The 16,767-nt window shown below is 44.7% G+C and overlaps 1 protein-coding gene across 1 annotated transcript; it reads left to right on the top strand.

Moving 5' to 3' along the window:
• Positions 1-2,580: 2,580 nt before the first annotated feature.
• Positions 2,581-15,264, top strand: STC1 (stanniocalcin 1). Its single transcript, XM_081135844.1, has 4 exons — positions 2,581-2,917; positions 4,922-5,064; positions 5,713-5,924; positions 12,181-15,264. The coding sequence occupies exons 1-4, from the start codon at positions 2,800-2,802 to the stop codon at positions 12,449-12,451; spliced, it is 744 nt and encodes a 247-aa protein (XP_080991970.1). The 5' UTR covers positions 2,581-2,799; the 3' UTR covers positions 12,452-15,264.
• The last annotated feature ends 1,503 nt before the right edge of the window (positions 15,265-16,767 follow it).

Below are 16,767 nucleotides of genomic sequence, written 5' to 3'. Positions count from 1 at the left end.
TGATGTCACCTGCAGAGTTCCGAAGACTCTCCTATCATTGCTATATTAAAGTTCAAACCAGGAACTCAATGACTATGGACATTCAAACATCCATAAACTCCTGGGGAGAAACTTGACATTGGGTGTTTCTACTTAGACTCCACCTCAGTCCTATGAGGTCCTGAAATGCACTGAAATTAGTTATACATAAACCAGTACAGCTGACCACTATTGGATTTCTTCAGATGACAGCTTCTCTGTCTGTTATTGTGAGACACTTCGCACACCCAGCGATGAGCATCCAGGCACGTGACAGTAGGGAGTGAAATAAGGAGGAACAGTAAATCAACATCAGAGAAAACACAAACCACATCCTGACTCTTGTAGGACAATGTGTTCTGCTGCGAGCACCAGACAGAAAAAATGTGGATGGTGGGAAGAAAGTCATATTAAGCCAGGAGATCAACACAGGGCAAGTCCAACAAGAGAAACCAACAGCACTGCATTTAACAATGGAGAGAGGCTAAGGAGGTAGAGCATGCTGAGGAACAGAAATCAAGATCCTTGGGGGGGAAATGCATGCATCTGTCTTCTTCTTCTACAACAGAACATTCAACTAGATATAGCCACACACCTACCACTCCTGCCTAAAACCAATAAAATCAATCTCTGAGACTTCCAGAACACGACCTTTTTAAAAAGGAAATATTATAGCTTTTTCCTAAATTCTTGAAAAGCAATAAATAACAGCAGTTCACATCCTCCCCCACGTCTCTAGCCGGTGTTGACTATACCCTTCTCTTAGCACGCCGGGTTCTGACATCCTGAACCTTCAGGAGATATGACTGAGGTTGGTCATCTGCCCAGCTTGACTGCAAGCACCTCGACGACAAGAATCATTACTTTTCCTTCCTCTGTATCTCATCTCTTTTACCCTCTCTACTCAACCCCTAGCATTCAACCTCGACCATACTTGAGAAATATCGATCAGGTTAGTTCATATCATTGAAATGTACTTCTTATTTCATGGAAATTTAAAAATGTCTTTCTTTTCCTTAGATATTTCCTTTTTCTTTCATTTCCTCTGTCTCTTCATGCTTCCCAAACAACCCTCTTTTTTGCAAGGGGGGCTATAATCACTCAGCAAGTCCACTCCCCACACACATATAGAGCTGATTCTTGGTTTGTAGTTCATAAAGTTGGTACTCTTTCTTCTACATTTGCCTGAAGATTTTAGGATTTAAACTGAAACCACTGGTTGGCTCTGTTTCTTTGCAAGATCATCCTGCCTGTGTCTGTATGAATCTCCAACGGCCCTTTCTCATTTAACCCCTGAAAATTTTTAACGGATTTTTTGCTTAATTCCTTCACTTCACCCCAGTCCTAATGACCACTTCTCCACCCTGATTAAGTCCCCTCCTAAATTATTAACCACCTTCACAAGTTAGGGACAAGATTCAGTGTTGCCTACAGCCTACTTATAAGAAAATACGAGCTTCTACCTAGGCATGATTTGTGATGCCACTGTAATTTTCCCATTAAGTCTAGAGCTTATCAGTCTTCTCTCCTACACATTCTGGGCTTTTCCTACCCCTTCCTCCCAGTCCTGCTGCTCCACCCCCTCCCCTTCCCCATCCCAAGAAATGAACTTGTTTCCCCAGCAGGTTTAGTCTTGCGTTGGCCAGTTTATTGTTTCAAAGCGATTATGAAGTTGCTGGGCTTGAACACACAGTTTACTAATTTTCCAGGCATTCATGATGTCTCCTTGCTGGGTGTAGTGTATGTAGGAGTGCATGTGTGTACCTAAAGAGATGGAGTCAAGGTTCATTTGTGTGACTAGAGAATCATAGGAGGCCTAAGGAATGCCAGACTCCAAACTTGACATTTCACAGCTAGAAAAACAAAGGTAGAGCAAGGTAAAAAGACTTGACCAGGGTCATAGAGCTAAGCCATAGGGAATTTGGAGTCACGGCTCAGAGCTGTCACGCCCCTGTTCATCAGGGCCCTTCCATTCATATATGTCCCTCCTTGAGGGCTCCTATATGTGAGTGAGAACTCAGAATACTCTCACACAATCAAAATGCATCACAGACCTGTGAACATGCACATGCTGAGAAGATGGGGAGGTAATGTGTATGTAGCTTACAACAGAGAATGTGCCATTAAAATTAGCGTAAAACTGCTCTAATGAGGTTGACTGAAAATCCAAAGACACCGCACTCCCCCATCCTGCTCTCCACACCCATCCCCAACCCCCAGCTCATTTTTTTTTAAAAAGATGGACAGACTTCCAAAGCCCCTTGTTGAGACTGTCATATGATTTTCCTTTGGTTCGAGGAATACATAATTGTCCTTTAATTCCATGAAAATAGCTTTTTCACACATCTATGCACACACAGTCACACACACATATGAAACATTGGCAGCAGGTACTTTTAATTTGCTGGAAAATATTTCTAAGAAGTCAAACAGCTCCAGCCCAATGAGCTTGCCCTCCCATTGGCTAGACAGACCAGTTGAAGGACCTGATTGGTCCCTGATCCTAAGGACCGATAAGAACGGCTATAAAACCCCTGGGTGCAGCTCTTGGGCCCCCAGTTTGCAAAAGCCAGAGGTGCAAGAAGCAGCGACTGCAGCCACAGCAGCAGCAGCGGAAGCGTCAGCAGGAGCAGCATCAGCAGCAACAAAAAAATCCTCATCAAATCCTCACCTAGGCTCTTAGTGTATCCAGATCCACATCTTCCCTCAAGCCGGGAGAGGGAAAGAGGAGAGGGGGGGAGGAAAAAAAAACCCAACAACTTAGCGGAAACTTCTCAGAGAATGCTCCAAAACTCAGCAGTGCTCCTGGTGCTGGTGATCAGTGCTTCTGCAACCCATGAGGCGGAGCAGAATGATTCTGTGAGCCCCAGGAAATCCCGGGTGGCAGCTCAGAACTCAGGTAAGCGGCAAACCCAGGACCGGTTTCTCCCCCAAAGAGCTGTCCTCATTTGCCTCTCCCTTTTGCAACTGTGTCTGTGACGGCTGATCTTGATAATAAATGTGCTTCATGCCTGATGGCAATAAACTGCCAGTGTAATCCAATAGCCTTAGGAAGTGGAGCTCCTTTGTTTAATAAATTGCACGCAACTGACGAAGAAGCTGGGCGCTCTGCTGAGGGTATTTCATTGCATAAGCCTAGCCTGATTGCCTGAAATCTGGCACGTACCCTCTTGGGGGGGAGGGGGCGGGGGAAGGCTTGAATGTTGGCATGCTTCAAAGCGCTCTCTATACTTTCCAGAAGCTGAAGCCGATCCTAAGGTGAGACATGATTTGGCCGATGCCCCTCTTTCTTCACCCCGAAGACCCTATAACTTGACTTCCCCACCCCTTCGGAGAGCACACCGAAATCCCCCTCTGCAGACCGATTTACAGAACCATAGCCCTCAAGTCCGACAAATCCAGAGCAGATTCAGGGACCACCCTACCCATCCCACCCCCAACGCCGCTCCCCCTCTTCCTCCCGGCTCTCTCTTGGGCTCCATTCAGTCGCCCATGCAGCTCCTGGCCAGAGAGCCCCTGGAAAAGGAGTATTTGGGAAACGTAGCAGCTGTTTCTCCAAGGGGAAGGTCTCGCTCCAGTCCTGACTCCTGGAGCAGTTAACTGTGTATAGCTTGGCCTCTAAAGGAACAGAGTCCTTAGGACGCCGGCGCTGACACCTCTGCCTTTTGACTTTGCTCGTCTGCCTCTCTCTCTCTCTCTCATCCTTTGCTGCCCTCGCTCCCCCAACTGTCAGCAGAGATGGGATCGCAGGTGTCCAAATGCTGCAGATGACGCTCCCCTCGCAAGAGCAGGTCCCTGCCGGGAGAAGGGCTCTGCTTCACTTCCTTTTGTACTTAGTTGCTATAGAGATGCAGTGATTCACAATTCGAGCTTGCCTAAAACAATAGCAACCCTAATGCATATTAAAACTGCTTAAAGCAAAGTTATAATTTGAACCCGTGAAAATATATAATTAGGGAAATGACTTGTAACATCCCAGAGGCTGCGGGTGGTGGGAGGGGGAGGGGAAGCCTAACCGAACCACGCTTTTGATCTCAGAGGAGAATCCTATGGTATGAAGGCCGCAGATCATTTCTCGCCGAGCTGCCTGCCAGAACACCCCCCTTCTGTAGGAGAGAAATTACTTTTATGGGAGATCTTATCCAGAATGTAGAAGGCCTCGTGCAAGTTCTTTGCGGTTTTCTTCCAGTCTTGCGCAAGGGGTACCTCGGCCTTTTTATTCCTTACCTGTGTTTCCCTCTCTCTTTTTTAAAAAATGGCTTTTAATATGAGACACATTATGCACACCTCTAACACTGTCCTAGGGTGGGGGGTGGGGGTGAAACATGAACGGATCAGATTCCTTTCTGCCAATATGAAGGTAAGTTAAAAGCCCTAATTCGGAAGGGACTCCTGGCAGTTTCTTCTCTGCCATTTAGACTAAAATCCCATCCTTATTACCCTGGAGTGCATTTTCAGGAGCCAAATGGACTCCCTGGCCCTTCCACCTCCTAACCCTGACCACCAGCCTCTGCTTTGCCTCCCATGCTTTCAGCCTCTAAGACTAAGTGATGCCCTTTGGCACTGCAGAGCTGTTTCCAGCATCGTGCATCCCACGGACTCCAGCCTTCCTCTCCAGCCACCCAAACTGTGTGGTAACGGTGAGGCCAAAGCATGTAGCTCAGAACGAAAACACGTTCCCTCTCCTCCACGTGCCCAGGCTCTTCCAGGCCAAAGGGACCTGCCTGGCCCCTGACTTTCTCACCCCCAACCCCTCTGAATGAGTCTATCTACTGGCCCCATCACACACATCTACTGTAGGTTCTTCTGACCCCATGTCCTTGAATTTTCCCACCACAACAACTTGGCCCCTTGGAACCACCCCCACTGTCTGACCCAGATTGGATGGACTTGTGTCTTTCAGCTGAAGTGGTTCGCTGCCTCAACAGTGCTCTGCAGGTTGGCTGTGGGGCTTTTGCATGCCTGGAAAACTCCACCTGCGACACAGATGGGATGTATGACATCTGTAAATCCTTCTTGTACAGCGCTGCTAAATTTGACACTCAGGTAATAAGACCTTGACCCTTACTCCCACTGGCTGCCTGTCTTTTACAGTGTGTTAGACTATTGTTCTTAGGAACCAGTCTTATAGGGAGCCCGCTCTCCTTCCTAGCCTCCCCACTCTAAATTCTCATCTCCAGTGTGCACACACACACACACATGTTTGGCCTGGACATGGGTTCTGTAGAAGACACTCCCAAAGACAGCTGACAGAGGCTGTCTTATAAGGCAGGGCTGATGAGAAGGAAACTTTGCCTCTTCAAGGGGAAATAAAAATATTCTTCTAACAGAGAAATTCTCACTGTATGATCCAGCATACTAGCTGCTAGCTTGTGATTTGAGTTATCAAAGTCTCAATCCCAGGTATCCAAAGCCATATTATGGCTATGTTTAAGCTGCACCGTGGTTGTTTATGGTTCCTCCCTTATTTCTCTCTTGTCTCATATTATTTCTGTGGAGCTCAGTTCTCAAGGTAGTCTCAGGGAGTAGGGACCTTTTTTTTATCCTGGCCATGCATACAGTTTTCTCATAGCAAGGACATGCAGATGGCCACAGCACAGTGCCAAGAGCCCCCTTAAGTTCCACACACTGTATGCCCTGTCCTCTCTTGTCAGCTCAAGCTAAAGCTTTTCCTCCTACTCCTTTCCTTGGCAGGGAAAAGCATTTGTCAAAGAGAGCTTGAAGTGCATCGCCAACGGGGTCACGGCCAAGGTCTTCCTCGCCATTCGGAGGTGCTCCACTTTCCAGAGGATGATTGCTGAGGTGCAGGAGGAGTGTTACAGCAAGCTGAACGTGTGCAGCATTGCCAAGCGGAACCCCGAAGCCATTACCGAAGTCGTCCAGCTCCCCAATCACTTCTCCAACAGGTACAAAATGAATCCACTTTTTCGCAATTAGGGTGGAAGAGGGAGTGGTTGGCTGGCAGAGCCAGACACAGAAGGGGGTTTAAATTGCCACAGTCATGCTCTTATTTTAGCTTGCAGTCTTCCCAGCTTTTGCAGGAAAAAAATGTGTTTGTGATTGGTTGTGACAGCTTAAGCAGGCTAGATTTTTTTTTTTTTTTTTTTTTTTTTTACTGTTTTAGGAAAAGTCTTCCCATGCAGCTAATAGAAAGCTTCATTTGCAGCATCCCTGGATACATTTTCATGGTCAGACTCTTGCCATAAGTCTGAAGGGAATTATGAAGTTTATGGAAACAAGCTTTTGAGACATCAAATTTGGCTGAATGACTGTGCACAGTACACTTGGCCATTATAAAAACCCTGGTCAAATGTCATAATGCAGTCTTTTAAGCCTGCGTGTATTTTGAGTCAGCCCCAAGCCCAATCAGACACTTCACTAGGTAGCCCAGAGCAAGCCATCTCACTTCACTGGGACTGACATTTGCTCTGGGGAAAGTGAAATGGCTAATCTAGGTGATTCTCATGTTCCCTTCCAGGCCAGTGTTACCCCATTCCTCTAGTCCTAGATTTCCTGGAATGACGTTCCAGTGACTGCCCAGATCACGTTCTCACCTTAGCAGTCTAGTGCAACCCAAAGCCACTGAGCTGGTAATATCAAAGGATCCTGTTTATCTGTGCCCCTGACTCAGTCCCTACCAGCCAGGAGTGAACATCTACCCCATGAGAGAGCTGACACCCTCGTTCCATGGTCTAGAAAGGTTCCCAGAACGACCTGGGCTTCCCCATCTGTGATCATGTTAAGAGAGATGCTGATGGGGCTGGCATGGAGGTATGGCCAGGGCAGTACCGGCAGGTCAAGTTCAGCCTGCTATGATGCTCCCCTGGACTAAAACTTGACTCCCTGTCCTGAAGTGCTCTGATTCTTTGTCTCTCCAACCAAATCCGCACATGTTCACCAAGATCAGTCCTGTGCATGTTACTCTGACCACCTGGGAGCTAATGCAGACTTAACCTGATGAGCTTCCTAGCCAGGTGCTGCCACCCTTCTTCAGACAGTGGCGACAGCCCCTTCTGGGGCTTCCCAGTGATTTAGGCATGTCCATAGAGGCAACTGGAAGAAGAGGAAAGCAGCTCCTCCCTCGGGAAAGGTTAACCACCACCATCCCCGACATTAAAACTTTGTAAAATTTCTGATTCGCTCTTAACTACAGGTCAGTGCTCTTCAGAGCCTAGTGTCAATTTATAAACATCATCTGTTCAGTCCTTAAAAGCCACTTTGCCATGGGTCCTAACTGATTTCCTCAGAACAGGAAAATCAAATCCAGCATTTATCTCAAATGGCCTGTCTCTTTATATTGACCTTGGTCTTTAAATGCTCCTAGGAAGATTCTTACTACATCTGGGAAGAAAAAAAAAAACCTCGCTAATTGTTGGAGACGCCCTTTACCATAAAGAGGAGAAATAAAGAATTCTTAGTCTGACATGGGGCCAGGGATAAAGGATGCTGTTTGTGTAGCAGCTGGGCGGGGGGCAGAGGTATGTTAGAAAAGCCATTATTATAAGCGTTGATCTTTAAGGATCTGGTGAAAATTCATGATCTATTATGTGGCATGTAACCAATGTGAGGCAATACTAATCTATTTTAAGTGAGGCAGCCCCTCCGTTATGAAGGGAGAGGTCTATGGAAAGGAGGTACTGATTCTGGACTGGTGATCCTAACTATCTGAGAAGAGACTAGAAATTGTTTTAATCGGGCCATTATTACTTTCAATTAGCGCCTTCTTCTCAGCGCCTTCTTCTCTCCACCTTCAGAAAATGGTCACATCTCTTCTTTTAATCTTAGGGGAATCACGAGTACTAGGAAAGTGGGGGAAATAGCCACCTCTGAAAGACCAGAACCTTCCATGCAACTCTTACCTTTCTCCAATTATTTCACTTCAGCTGCTAATATTGTTCCTGCTGAGAACTGTAGAAATTTCCGGTTCCATTCTGGGCTTGATTTGCTCTATTTAAGCTCCTCACCCTCCTGAAACATCCTGCTTTCCCAGCCTCTGTCCCACCATAGATACACGCTAACTTGTGCCAACTGGCACAGAGCTGCGAAAGGAAGTAGTTACAGGTTCATTCCACCTTCCTGTGACTTATCTAGCCTGAGAGTTGGGCCTGAGAGAATCCAAAAGCCTGTGGCTGAAGCAGGAACCAGAACAGGGAAGTTTTCCGTGAGAGAAATGCACTAGAAGAGAAAGGATAGCTGGAGCGCCCCCCTGGCTGAATGTGCAGACTATCCTTTCAACCATGAGAGAAGCTAGCGACACTGACCAGGCAGGTTGGACAGCGCGTGCGAGGCTTGGGAAGGAGCTAGAGCGATCCGCGTCCAGAGTGGGAAAACTGACGGCGCTTCCAGCTCTCTAGGGCATGGATAGGGAACAGGAAACAGAAGAATAATATTGATCAGGGAAACAAAGGACTATTTATAAACCCTCACACAGAACGTTCCTAGGCAGTGTGTGTGTATTTGGGTAAGCATGGCTGAAACAGTAGCTATGGAGAATATCTGATCTTACTCTTTACCAAGGAAAAAAAAAGTTAGTGGTGGAATTTTTAAAGTAGGAAGGAAGAAGCATGCTTTAAAAAGTCCTTCTAGGCAGGGTGATCCGAACACTTAGCCTCTCAAGCCTTTGTGGCAGATTCTCCACCCCACCCCCATCAAGATGAAGAAAGAAATCTTGATTTGTTCTAATTCTTCCTGCAAAGGATGGGCCTTAGACAGAGCTGCACTGTTTTTATTAAGTTGAGAAGGGATGTATGGATCGAATCACTAGAAACATAGCATGTCACAGCTGAAGATGACCATAGAGGTTATCTAGACTAACTGATTAAAGAACAGAGGCCCAGAGAAGGGAGTGACCTGCTGAAGGTCACACAGCTGGTAAATGACAGAGTTGGGCCTAGAACTCACGTGGCCTTGAGCCAAGCTATTTGATTCCTATTTCAAAAATGGCAGCCAGTAAACCCTGCAGGATACATCCACAATCTAAAAATAGAATATCAAGCAGAAGTGAATAAATGTGCCCTAGGGTGATCAACAATTAGATTTGCATACATTCTCTCCACAAAGAGAAGACACATCTTATTTGATACAAGACAGTGCACAGTAAATATGTGACAATTACTAAGTCAACTTTTCCTGGAGACCCAATCTCTTCGATAATCTCACTTAGTGGCTTAGATAGGAAAGGTCTATCTCATTAACTCACGCAATCCCAGAGGTCAATGCCATAGTCCAGCCCTAAATGGAGGTGGTCGGGATTGACCTACTGCTTGCTCCAGCAAATGTAGAGCCTGACAGACTTCCCACACTTGGAAGTGCTGCTAATAGAGCCATGAGCATTTTCTGTTCCAAGGAGCTCTCTTAGCCTGCCCTTGTTGAGCTAATAAAGCTCCATGAGAGAAACTAAGGGTAGATGTAGGGGGAGTCACTAAAAGCAATCAGGCTGGCAGGGGCCATCACCAAGAAACACCAAGCACAGGTGTCTTATCTGTGCTGGCAGAGAAAGCAACAGTAAAGGCAGCAGCCCTCAGAGAAGGAGAGTGGCCTTGACCAGGTGGAGCCAGAGGGACTCACCGGCCTCAAAGAGGCAAGGCCAGCTACGGAAGTGGTGTTTCCTCACTGGTGGTAGATTTCTTCAGCCAGACAAGAGCTTTCAGTGTTCATCTAAGGAAAGGCCATCTTCTCCGGTCCACGTGGGAGGTCATCTGGTGTGAACAGTTCTTTCTAGAAGTGGACGGGTTAACTTCTAAGTTATAAAGTCCTCGCCGGGGGACAGGGGAGTGAGAGTCAGAAACCTCTTTCTCTAGGACCTAATCACCCTGTGAACTAGACACAGAGATCCAGGGGACCCATGACCTAGCAGAACTCACAAGTAAAGAGATGCCTGGGGGTCTATGTGGGCTGTAGACTTCTGAAGCTATTCTCGGTTTTTCCAAAACCATTTCTCTCCCCACTTTCCCATCCAAGTGAGATCTGCTTTGACTCGTGTGCTTTATCATTCCAAAGGGTAGAAAATGTGTTTCTGTGCCAGAGAATCCCAATTTTAACCACAGCTGGATATAACCCCGCCTTGTGGGTAGGATGGGGTCAGGACTGTGTCTGACACCCAGACAGGACACCTCTTCGGTCCCCAAATTCATTCTGCTCACTCACAGAAGGGTGACCGCTTTGCTTCATTACCCACATTCCATCCTAGTTACTGTACATCCTTGAAAGGACCTCTCTGGGGGGTTAAGTTATTCTGGAAAGATGTTTGATCCTGTGCTCTGTGAGGTGAGTTAAAAATAAACAGGTTTCTTTTCACAGAAGATCTTGTGGCCCCAGCGATCCTCACGTTCCTCTGAGGAAAGGGTCTCTCCACATAAATACTACAGATCACTCTCATCAGGACAGTCTCTTATTAGTGAACACAGAGCTAATGGGTTTTGACAAGTGTCACCACCTCAAAATGGAGCAAATGCATCCCAACTCAAATTTGAAAATTCCTGAACTGTCTTCCCAAAGAACAGGATAAATAATTTATACGTTGTAAATATTAGACAGTTTAATCCTTTCTGAGCCATAACACTCAGCTGCAGTGTTGGAGATGCTTAAAGGGCTTGCACCAAAGATAAAGGTAATTTATACCAAGCACAAGGTTTGGGGTAAAACTCACCAGACCTACAGATAATTTTTCGTGTGAGAATCATGACTTATGGGAAACGATTATATTTTTAAAGCTCCATTTCCTCTGTGGCCACAAAATTAAATCACAAATCAACAGTGAGTGGGCAATATTGCCTTGTGATACTGGCACATGAAGGGTGTAGAAAACAAGGACTCAAACCCTGCCTCCAATGAGGTTAGAGTCTAACCAGGAAAACAAAACCACCAAATGCTGACCTGTATGATGCTAACCAAATATCTATAAAACAGTCCAATAAGGAAGAGGCCAGCTAAAGCTAGACCAGTGAGAGAAGACTTCTTGGAATGAGCGACGCATGAACCATTAAAGACCACTAATCTTTCCATTTCAATATCCTCATTGTCTGGTATTTGGCCCTCTCATTACAATATACCTTTGGAGAGCACTGACGCTGAAAACGGGAGATTCCTTTAGAGTTTAGTCTGAATATGTGCTCATATGCCCACCACCAAGAAAAAGGGAAATTGCAAAGAGGCATCAAAACAGTTGCAAATTTATGTATAATGACTATTTTTTAAATTTATTTTTTATTTTTATTTCTTGTTGAATTTATTGGGGTGATATTGGATAATAAAGTTATAGCGGTTTCAGGTGTACAATTCTATAGCACATCATCTATACACCGTATTGGGCATTCACCACCCCTTGTCAAGTCTCCTTCCATCACCATTAATCCCCCCTTTACCCTCTTCTATCTCCACATGCTCCACATACCCCTCCCCTATTTGCTAATCGCCATGCTGTTGTCTGTGTCCTTGAGGGTTTTTTGTGGTTTTTGTTTGTTTGTTTGCTTAATTCCCTTCACCTTTGCGACAGCATTGCTGGACCTGGAAAGTACTATGCTAAGTGAAATAAGCCAATCAGAGAAAGACAAGTACCATAAGATTTCACTCATATGTTGACTCTAATGAACAAAATAAGCTAACAAACAAAATAAAAACAGACTCATAGAGAGCAGGCTGACAGCTGTCAGAGGGGAGTGGGTTGCGGGGTTAGGTGCAAAAGGTGAAGGGATGTGCAGTGACTATTAATGTGTCGAGTGTTGGGCTCAACTCGTGATATTTGACTAAGTCCTGCTTCTACCACTAACCCAGTGTGTGACCTTAGACAAGTCACTTTCGCTGTCCCACCTTAGTTTCTTCTCTGCAAAATGAGATGACGAAATCATCACTAAATGATCTCTACAACCCCATCTAGCTCTATAATTATTTCTAAAACTTTTATGCACTGTCATCAGCCTACTATCCAAAGTAAATTCCCTGAGCTCGAAGCATGAAGACAGGCCTGTCTTGCATTGTGTCATAAATCCAGGAAGCACTCAAACTAAGAAGACGCTGCACAAAGATTAGAATCCAGTGACTGTCAGGCAGTAAACCATTTGGGTTCGAGCGGTCTGGCCATTCGGGATGGGTGTTGGATGAAAGCCCGGTCTTGCCTTGTTCTCACTGAATGACTGTCTCCCGTTGTCCTCTTTCCCAATGCAGATACTATAACATACTTGTCCGCAGCCTACTGGAATGTGACGGAGACACCGTCAGCACAATCAGAGACAGCCTGATGGAGAAAATCGGGCCCAACATGGCCAGCCTCTTTCACATCCTGCAGACAGATCACTGTGCCCAAACACACCCGCGAGCTGACTTCAACAGGAGGCGCACCAATGAGCCACAGAAGCTGAAAGTCCTGCTCAGGAACCTCCGAGGTGAGGTGGCCTCTCCCTCCCACAGCAAACGCGCCTCCCACGAGAGTGCATAACCAGGGAGAGGTGTTCACAACCTCACCAAACTAGTGTCATTTAAGGGTGTTCACACACCAACTTTGAGTGTACTGTGCCTGGTTTGATTTTTTTTTTTAAGTAGTTCCTATTTTCTAGTCCCCTTAAAGAAAAGTTGCATGAAACTAGGCTTCTGTAACCAATATTCCAACATTCCGCGACGGCAGCATTCCCACCAACAAAATATGTGTGATCTTTCTGCCTCTCCTCAGGAGAAAAACACCCTCTTTTATCACTTTCCTCTACCATGTCTCCCCTCAAAACTACTCTCAAATGCAAAACGTTCATGTAATTCCCCAGTCATTGTAATTTGAAGATGTGGAGCCCTTTAGAATGGTTACCCCAGTAGAGTTAGCTGATAAGAAGCAACTTAATTTAAATGCATGTCTTAAATGCTCATAAAGATGTTAAATGGAATTCGTGTTATGAATCTGTGCTGGCCATGGACGAATATGAATGTCATGTCTGAATTCTTGATCTCTCATGAGCTAGTGTCTTATGGTCTTAATCTTCCAATGTCTAATTTCCTTTCCAACACATTTACCAAATTGCTCAAGCCTGGCTCTCCAACCAGGCTTTGAGCTTGCCTCTTCTTGCATCTAATGAAAAACAAAAAGCTAACATCTTTATGTACTGTAACTGCTCAGAGCTTTAAAGTATCTTTAACAATTGTCTTAAAACCAGAGAATCTTAAGGTCTAACTGTGGAATATAAATAGCTGAAAACTAATGTACTGTACATAAATTTCCAGAGGACTCTGCTTAAACAAAGCAGTATATAATAACTTTATTGCATATAGATTTAGTTTTGTAACTTAGCTTTATTTTTCTTTTCCTGGGAATGGAATAACTATCTCACTTCCAGATATCCACATAAATGCTCCTTGTGGCCTTTTTTATAACTAAGGGGGTAGAAGTAGTTTTAGTCAACATCAAAACTTAAGATGGGCCTGTATGAGATAGGAAAAACCAACAGGTTTATCTGAAGGACCCCAGGTAAGATGTTAATCTCCCAGCCCACCTCAACCCAGAGGCTACTCTTGACTTAGACCTATCCTGAAACAGCTCTGTCACATCCAACTGGGAATGACAGGAACCAAAAAGAGCATCCCTTTGGCTTGAACCACTAAGAGTGCGAGAAGGCCTACAATACCTTGGGACGTGGCAGTTCTTGACTCGCCACCTTTCATCGGTGCCTAGTGCTCTGGCAAACTGATGATGGGGTGGGAGACTTTCCATGAAATTGATCAGGAATGAGTCAATGAGCCTTTGGGTCTTTAGTTTGGGGGACTTGGGGCTGAGGGGGTATAAATAACCCTGGGCTGTCCAGCCTTAATAGACTCCTCTTACATTTTTGTCCTATAGCACGCTGCCTGCCAAAGTAGTCCTGGCAGCTGGGCCATCTCTGTAGGATTGCCAAAAAAAGAGAGAGAGAAAGAGAGTGAGAGAGAGAGAGGGAGGGAAAAAAAGAGCTGGTGGTTGGATCATTTCTGCCGTGATGTTTACAAGATGGCGACCACCAAAGCCAAATGATTAAACTATCTATGAACAACAGTAGTTTCTCAGGGTCACTGTCCTTGAACCCAACAGTCCCTTATGAGCGTCACTGCCCACCAAAGGTCAATGTCAAAAGAAGAGGAGGGAGGAGGGGTAGGACTGTAGGGGCCGCTCCAAACTCGCTTAGGTAGAAACTATTGGTGCTTGACTCTCACTAGGCTAAACTCAAGATTTGACCAAATCGAGTGATAGGGATCCTGGTGGGAGAAGGGAGGGCACATCTCCAGAAAAATGAAAAGCAATACAACTTTACCATAAAGCCTTTAAAACCAGTAACGTGCTGCTCAAGGACCAAGAACGACTGCAGCAGACCCAGCAGCAGCAGCACAAGCATTGCTGCCTTTGTCCCCACACCGCCTCTAAGCGTGCTGACATCAGGTTGTTAAGAGCATTTTTATACTCAGAACTGCCCTATCCCCAGGTCCCCAGACATATGGACACTGCCTTAGCCTCTTGGAAATCAGGTAGACCATACTCTAAGTTGACTCTCCCCCTTCCGCCCAGCCCCACCCCCTAGCCCCAGGCAACGCTGACTTCTCCAAACCAGAAAAGCTATTAAAGTGTGTGTGTTGTGTCCATTTCGCAAACCCACGAAACCAGGACCCCAATGCGACAGTAGTACATGAGTATTCCTAGCAAAATTCTCTCTTCAGTCCAGTAGATTCTCTTTTTTTGCTGTGACCTCTTCACGCCGTGGTACCCACCCCTTTTTCCCCCCCGCAGTGATATTTATATATGTATTTATAATACATATATCTACACATCCAGAAAGAAGCAGTTCTCACAATGTTGCTAGTTTTTTGCTTCTCTTTGCCCATCCCACTCTCCCCAACTCGCCCTGAAACCTCCAGAGCTTCATCTTGTGTTTCCTGCACAGAGTGATTCGGGCTGACCTAGACCAGTTTGCATGATTCTTCTATTGTGATTTGGTTGCACTTTAGACATTTTTGTGCCATTATATTTGCATTATGTATTTATAATTTAAATGATATTTAGGTTTTTGGCTGAGTACTGGAATAAACAGTGAGCATATCTGGTATATGTCATTATTTATTGTTAAATTACATTTTTAAGCTCCATGTGCATATAAAGGTTATGAAACATATCATGGTAATGACAGATGCAAGTTATTTTATTTGCTTATTTTTATAATTAAAGATGCCATAGCATAATATGAAACCTTTGGTGAATTCCTTCTGAGATAAAAATAATAATAATAAAGTGTTACGTTTTATTGTTTTTTCCCCCCAATGTCTTTCATTGTTATTCTTTAAAAACTTCTTGAATGAGACTTTCTGAATATGAACTTAATGGCTGATTAGTTTCTTAAGTCACTAATTGACCCTAATTTAAAGTATCAATATGTAAATGAACATAGTTAAAATCAACATTTTCCAAATTTCCTTAATATCATTTAGTAAAATTGCAGCCCAAATTCTTTACAAGCTCAGAAGAAGCTTTATGGTCTGGACACTGCTCAGCTCACCAGCCTCAAGACTCACCTTTCCTCCGTTTACTGGACTCTACACTCTAGCCGTGCAGGTCTAGAAAGGATTCACTCCTTCCAAGCCTTTATTGATGCTTCTCACTTTCTAGAGAACCTTGTCCTACACGCTTCGCCTAGACTGGAAGCACCTTTGCCTGTTCACCAATGTGGTCCCAGCACTGAAACAGCGCCCAGATCGCAGGATACCCTCAGTGCTCTAAAGGAGTGATTCAGAAAGAGTTGAAAGAAGGGACACTTGAATCAGGGTGACCAGGGAGGCAGACAGCTCAGTGATGACAAGGATCCAGCTCCAGGGTCAGACTTCTGGAATTTGAATTCTGGCTCTGCCACTTATTAACTACATGATGTCAGATAACTACTTAATCTTAAAATACATCAGTTTCTTCCTCTGTAAAAATGAGGATAGTGATAACCATCCAAAGGCTATTAGAAGGAGATAAAATAAGTGCTTATAACAAGTCCAATAAGCTGTAATGCTCAATAAGTTGGCTATTATCATCACAAGTAGAGGGGATGAGAGCAGGGGGGGAATGGAAAGAGGGTTCACAACAGAATGACGTTTACCTGGGTCTTGAAGGATGGTTACAAGTTCAGTCACAGAAAATGGGGGACCTTCTGTGGTGCAGTTTTTCACTTAAGGTTTTTTTTAATGAGTGGATTTAATTAGTGGATTAATTAGTGGATCATAATTGTGTGGATTTTCCCCATATTTTAAATTCAAACAGGGACATTTTTCTCACTATCATTCATTCCTAGCTCCAAACTGCATTTTCCCAAGTTCAGATATACATAGGACAGTTAACGAATACTACAAGAGATGTCACTCAGAGGCTAAAAATGTATTGCATTTACTTTTCTCTGACCTGACCAAGGAAAACAGTACATTTATTTCATTAAGACCCTTCATTCTCAATCATCTTCTACTGATGTCTATTTATGCAGAGAGGCTGTATATTATGCTATAGTGTGGTGGTTAAGAATGTAGACCTGGGATTTCCATGAACTGAGTTCAAATCCTCATTCCTCAACTATCTCTGTGGCCTTGTGCCAAGTGCCTGATATCTTCAGGCATTAGTGTTTTATTTTATCTATGAAAATATCTCCTTGAAATAGAGATAAATAATAGGCCCTACCTCCTAGAAGGATGGTAAGCATTGAGTAAGTTCTATATACGGCACTTAAAACAGTGTCTAGCATATAACAAGTGCCCACAAATAGTATTTATTGAGCACTT

Source organism: Miniopterus schreibersii, assembly GCF_964146895.1.
Source record: "Miniopterus schreibersii genome assembly, chromosome: 4".
In the NCBI taxonomy this organism is placed as follows: Eukaryota; Metazoa; Chordata; class Mammalia; order Chiroptera; family Miniopteridae; genus Miniopterus; species Miniopterus schreibersii.
Note: the sequence above shows the minus strand (reverse complement) of the source record. Positions and strands in the feature narration are given on the sequence as shown.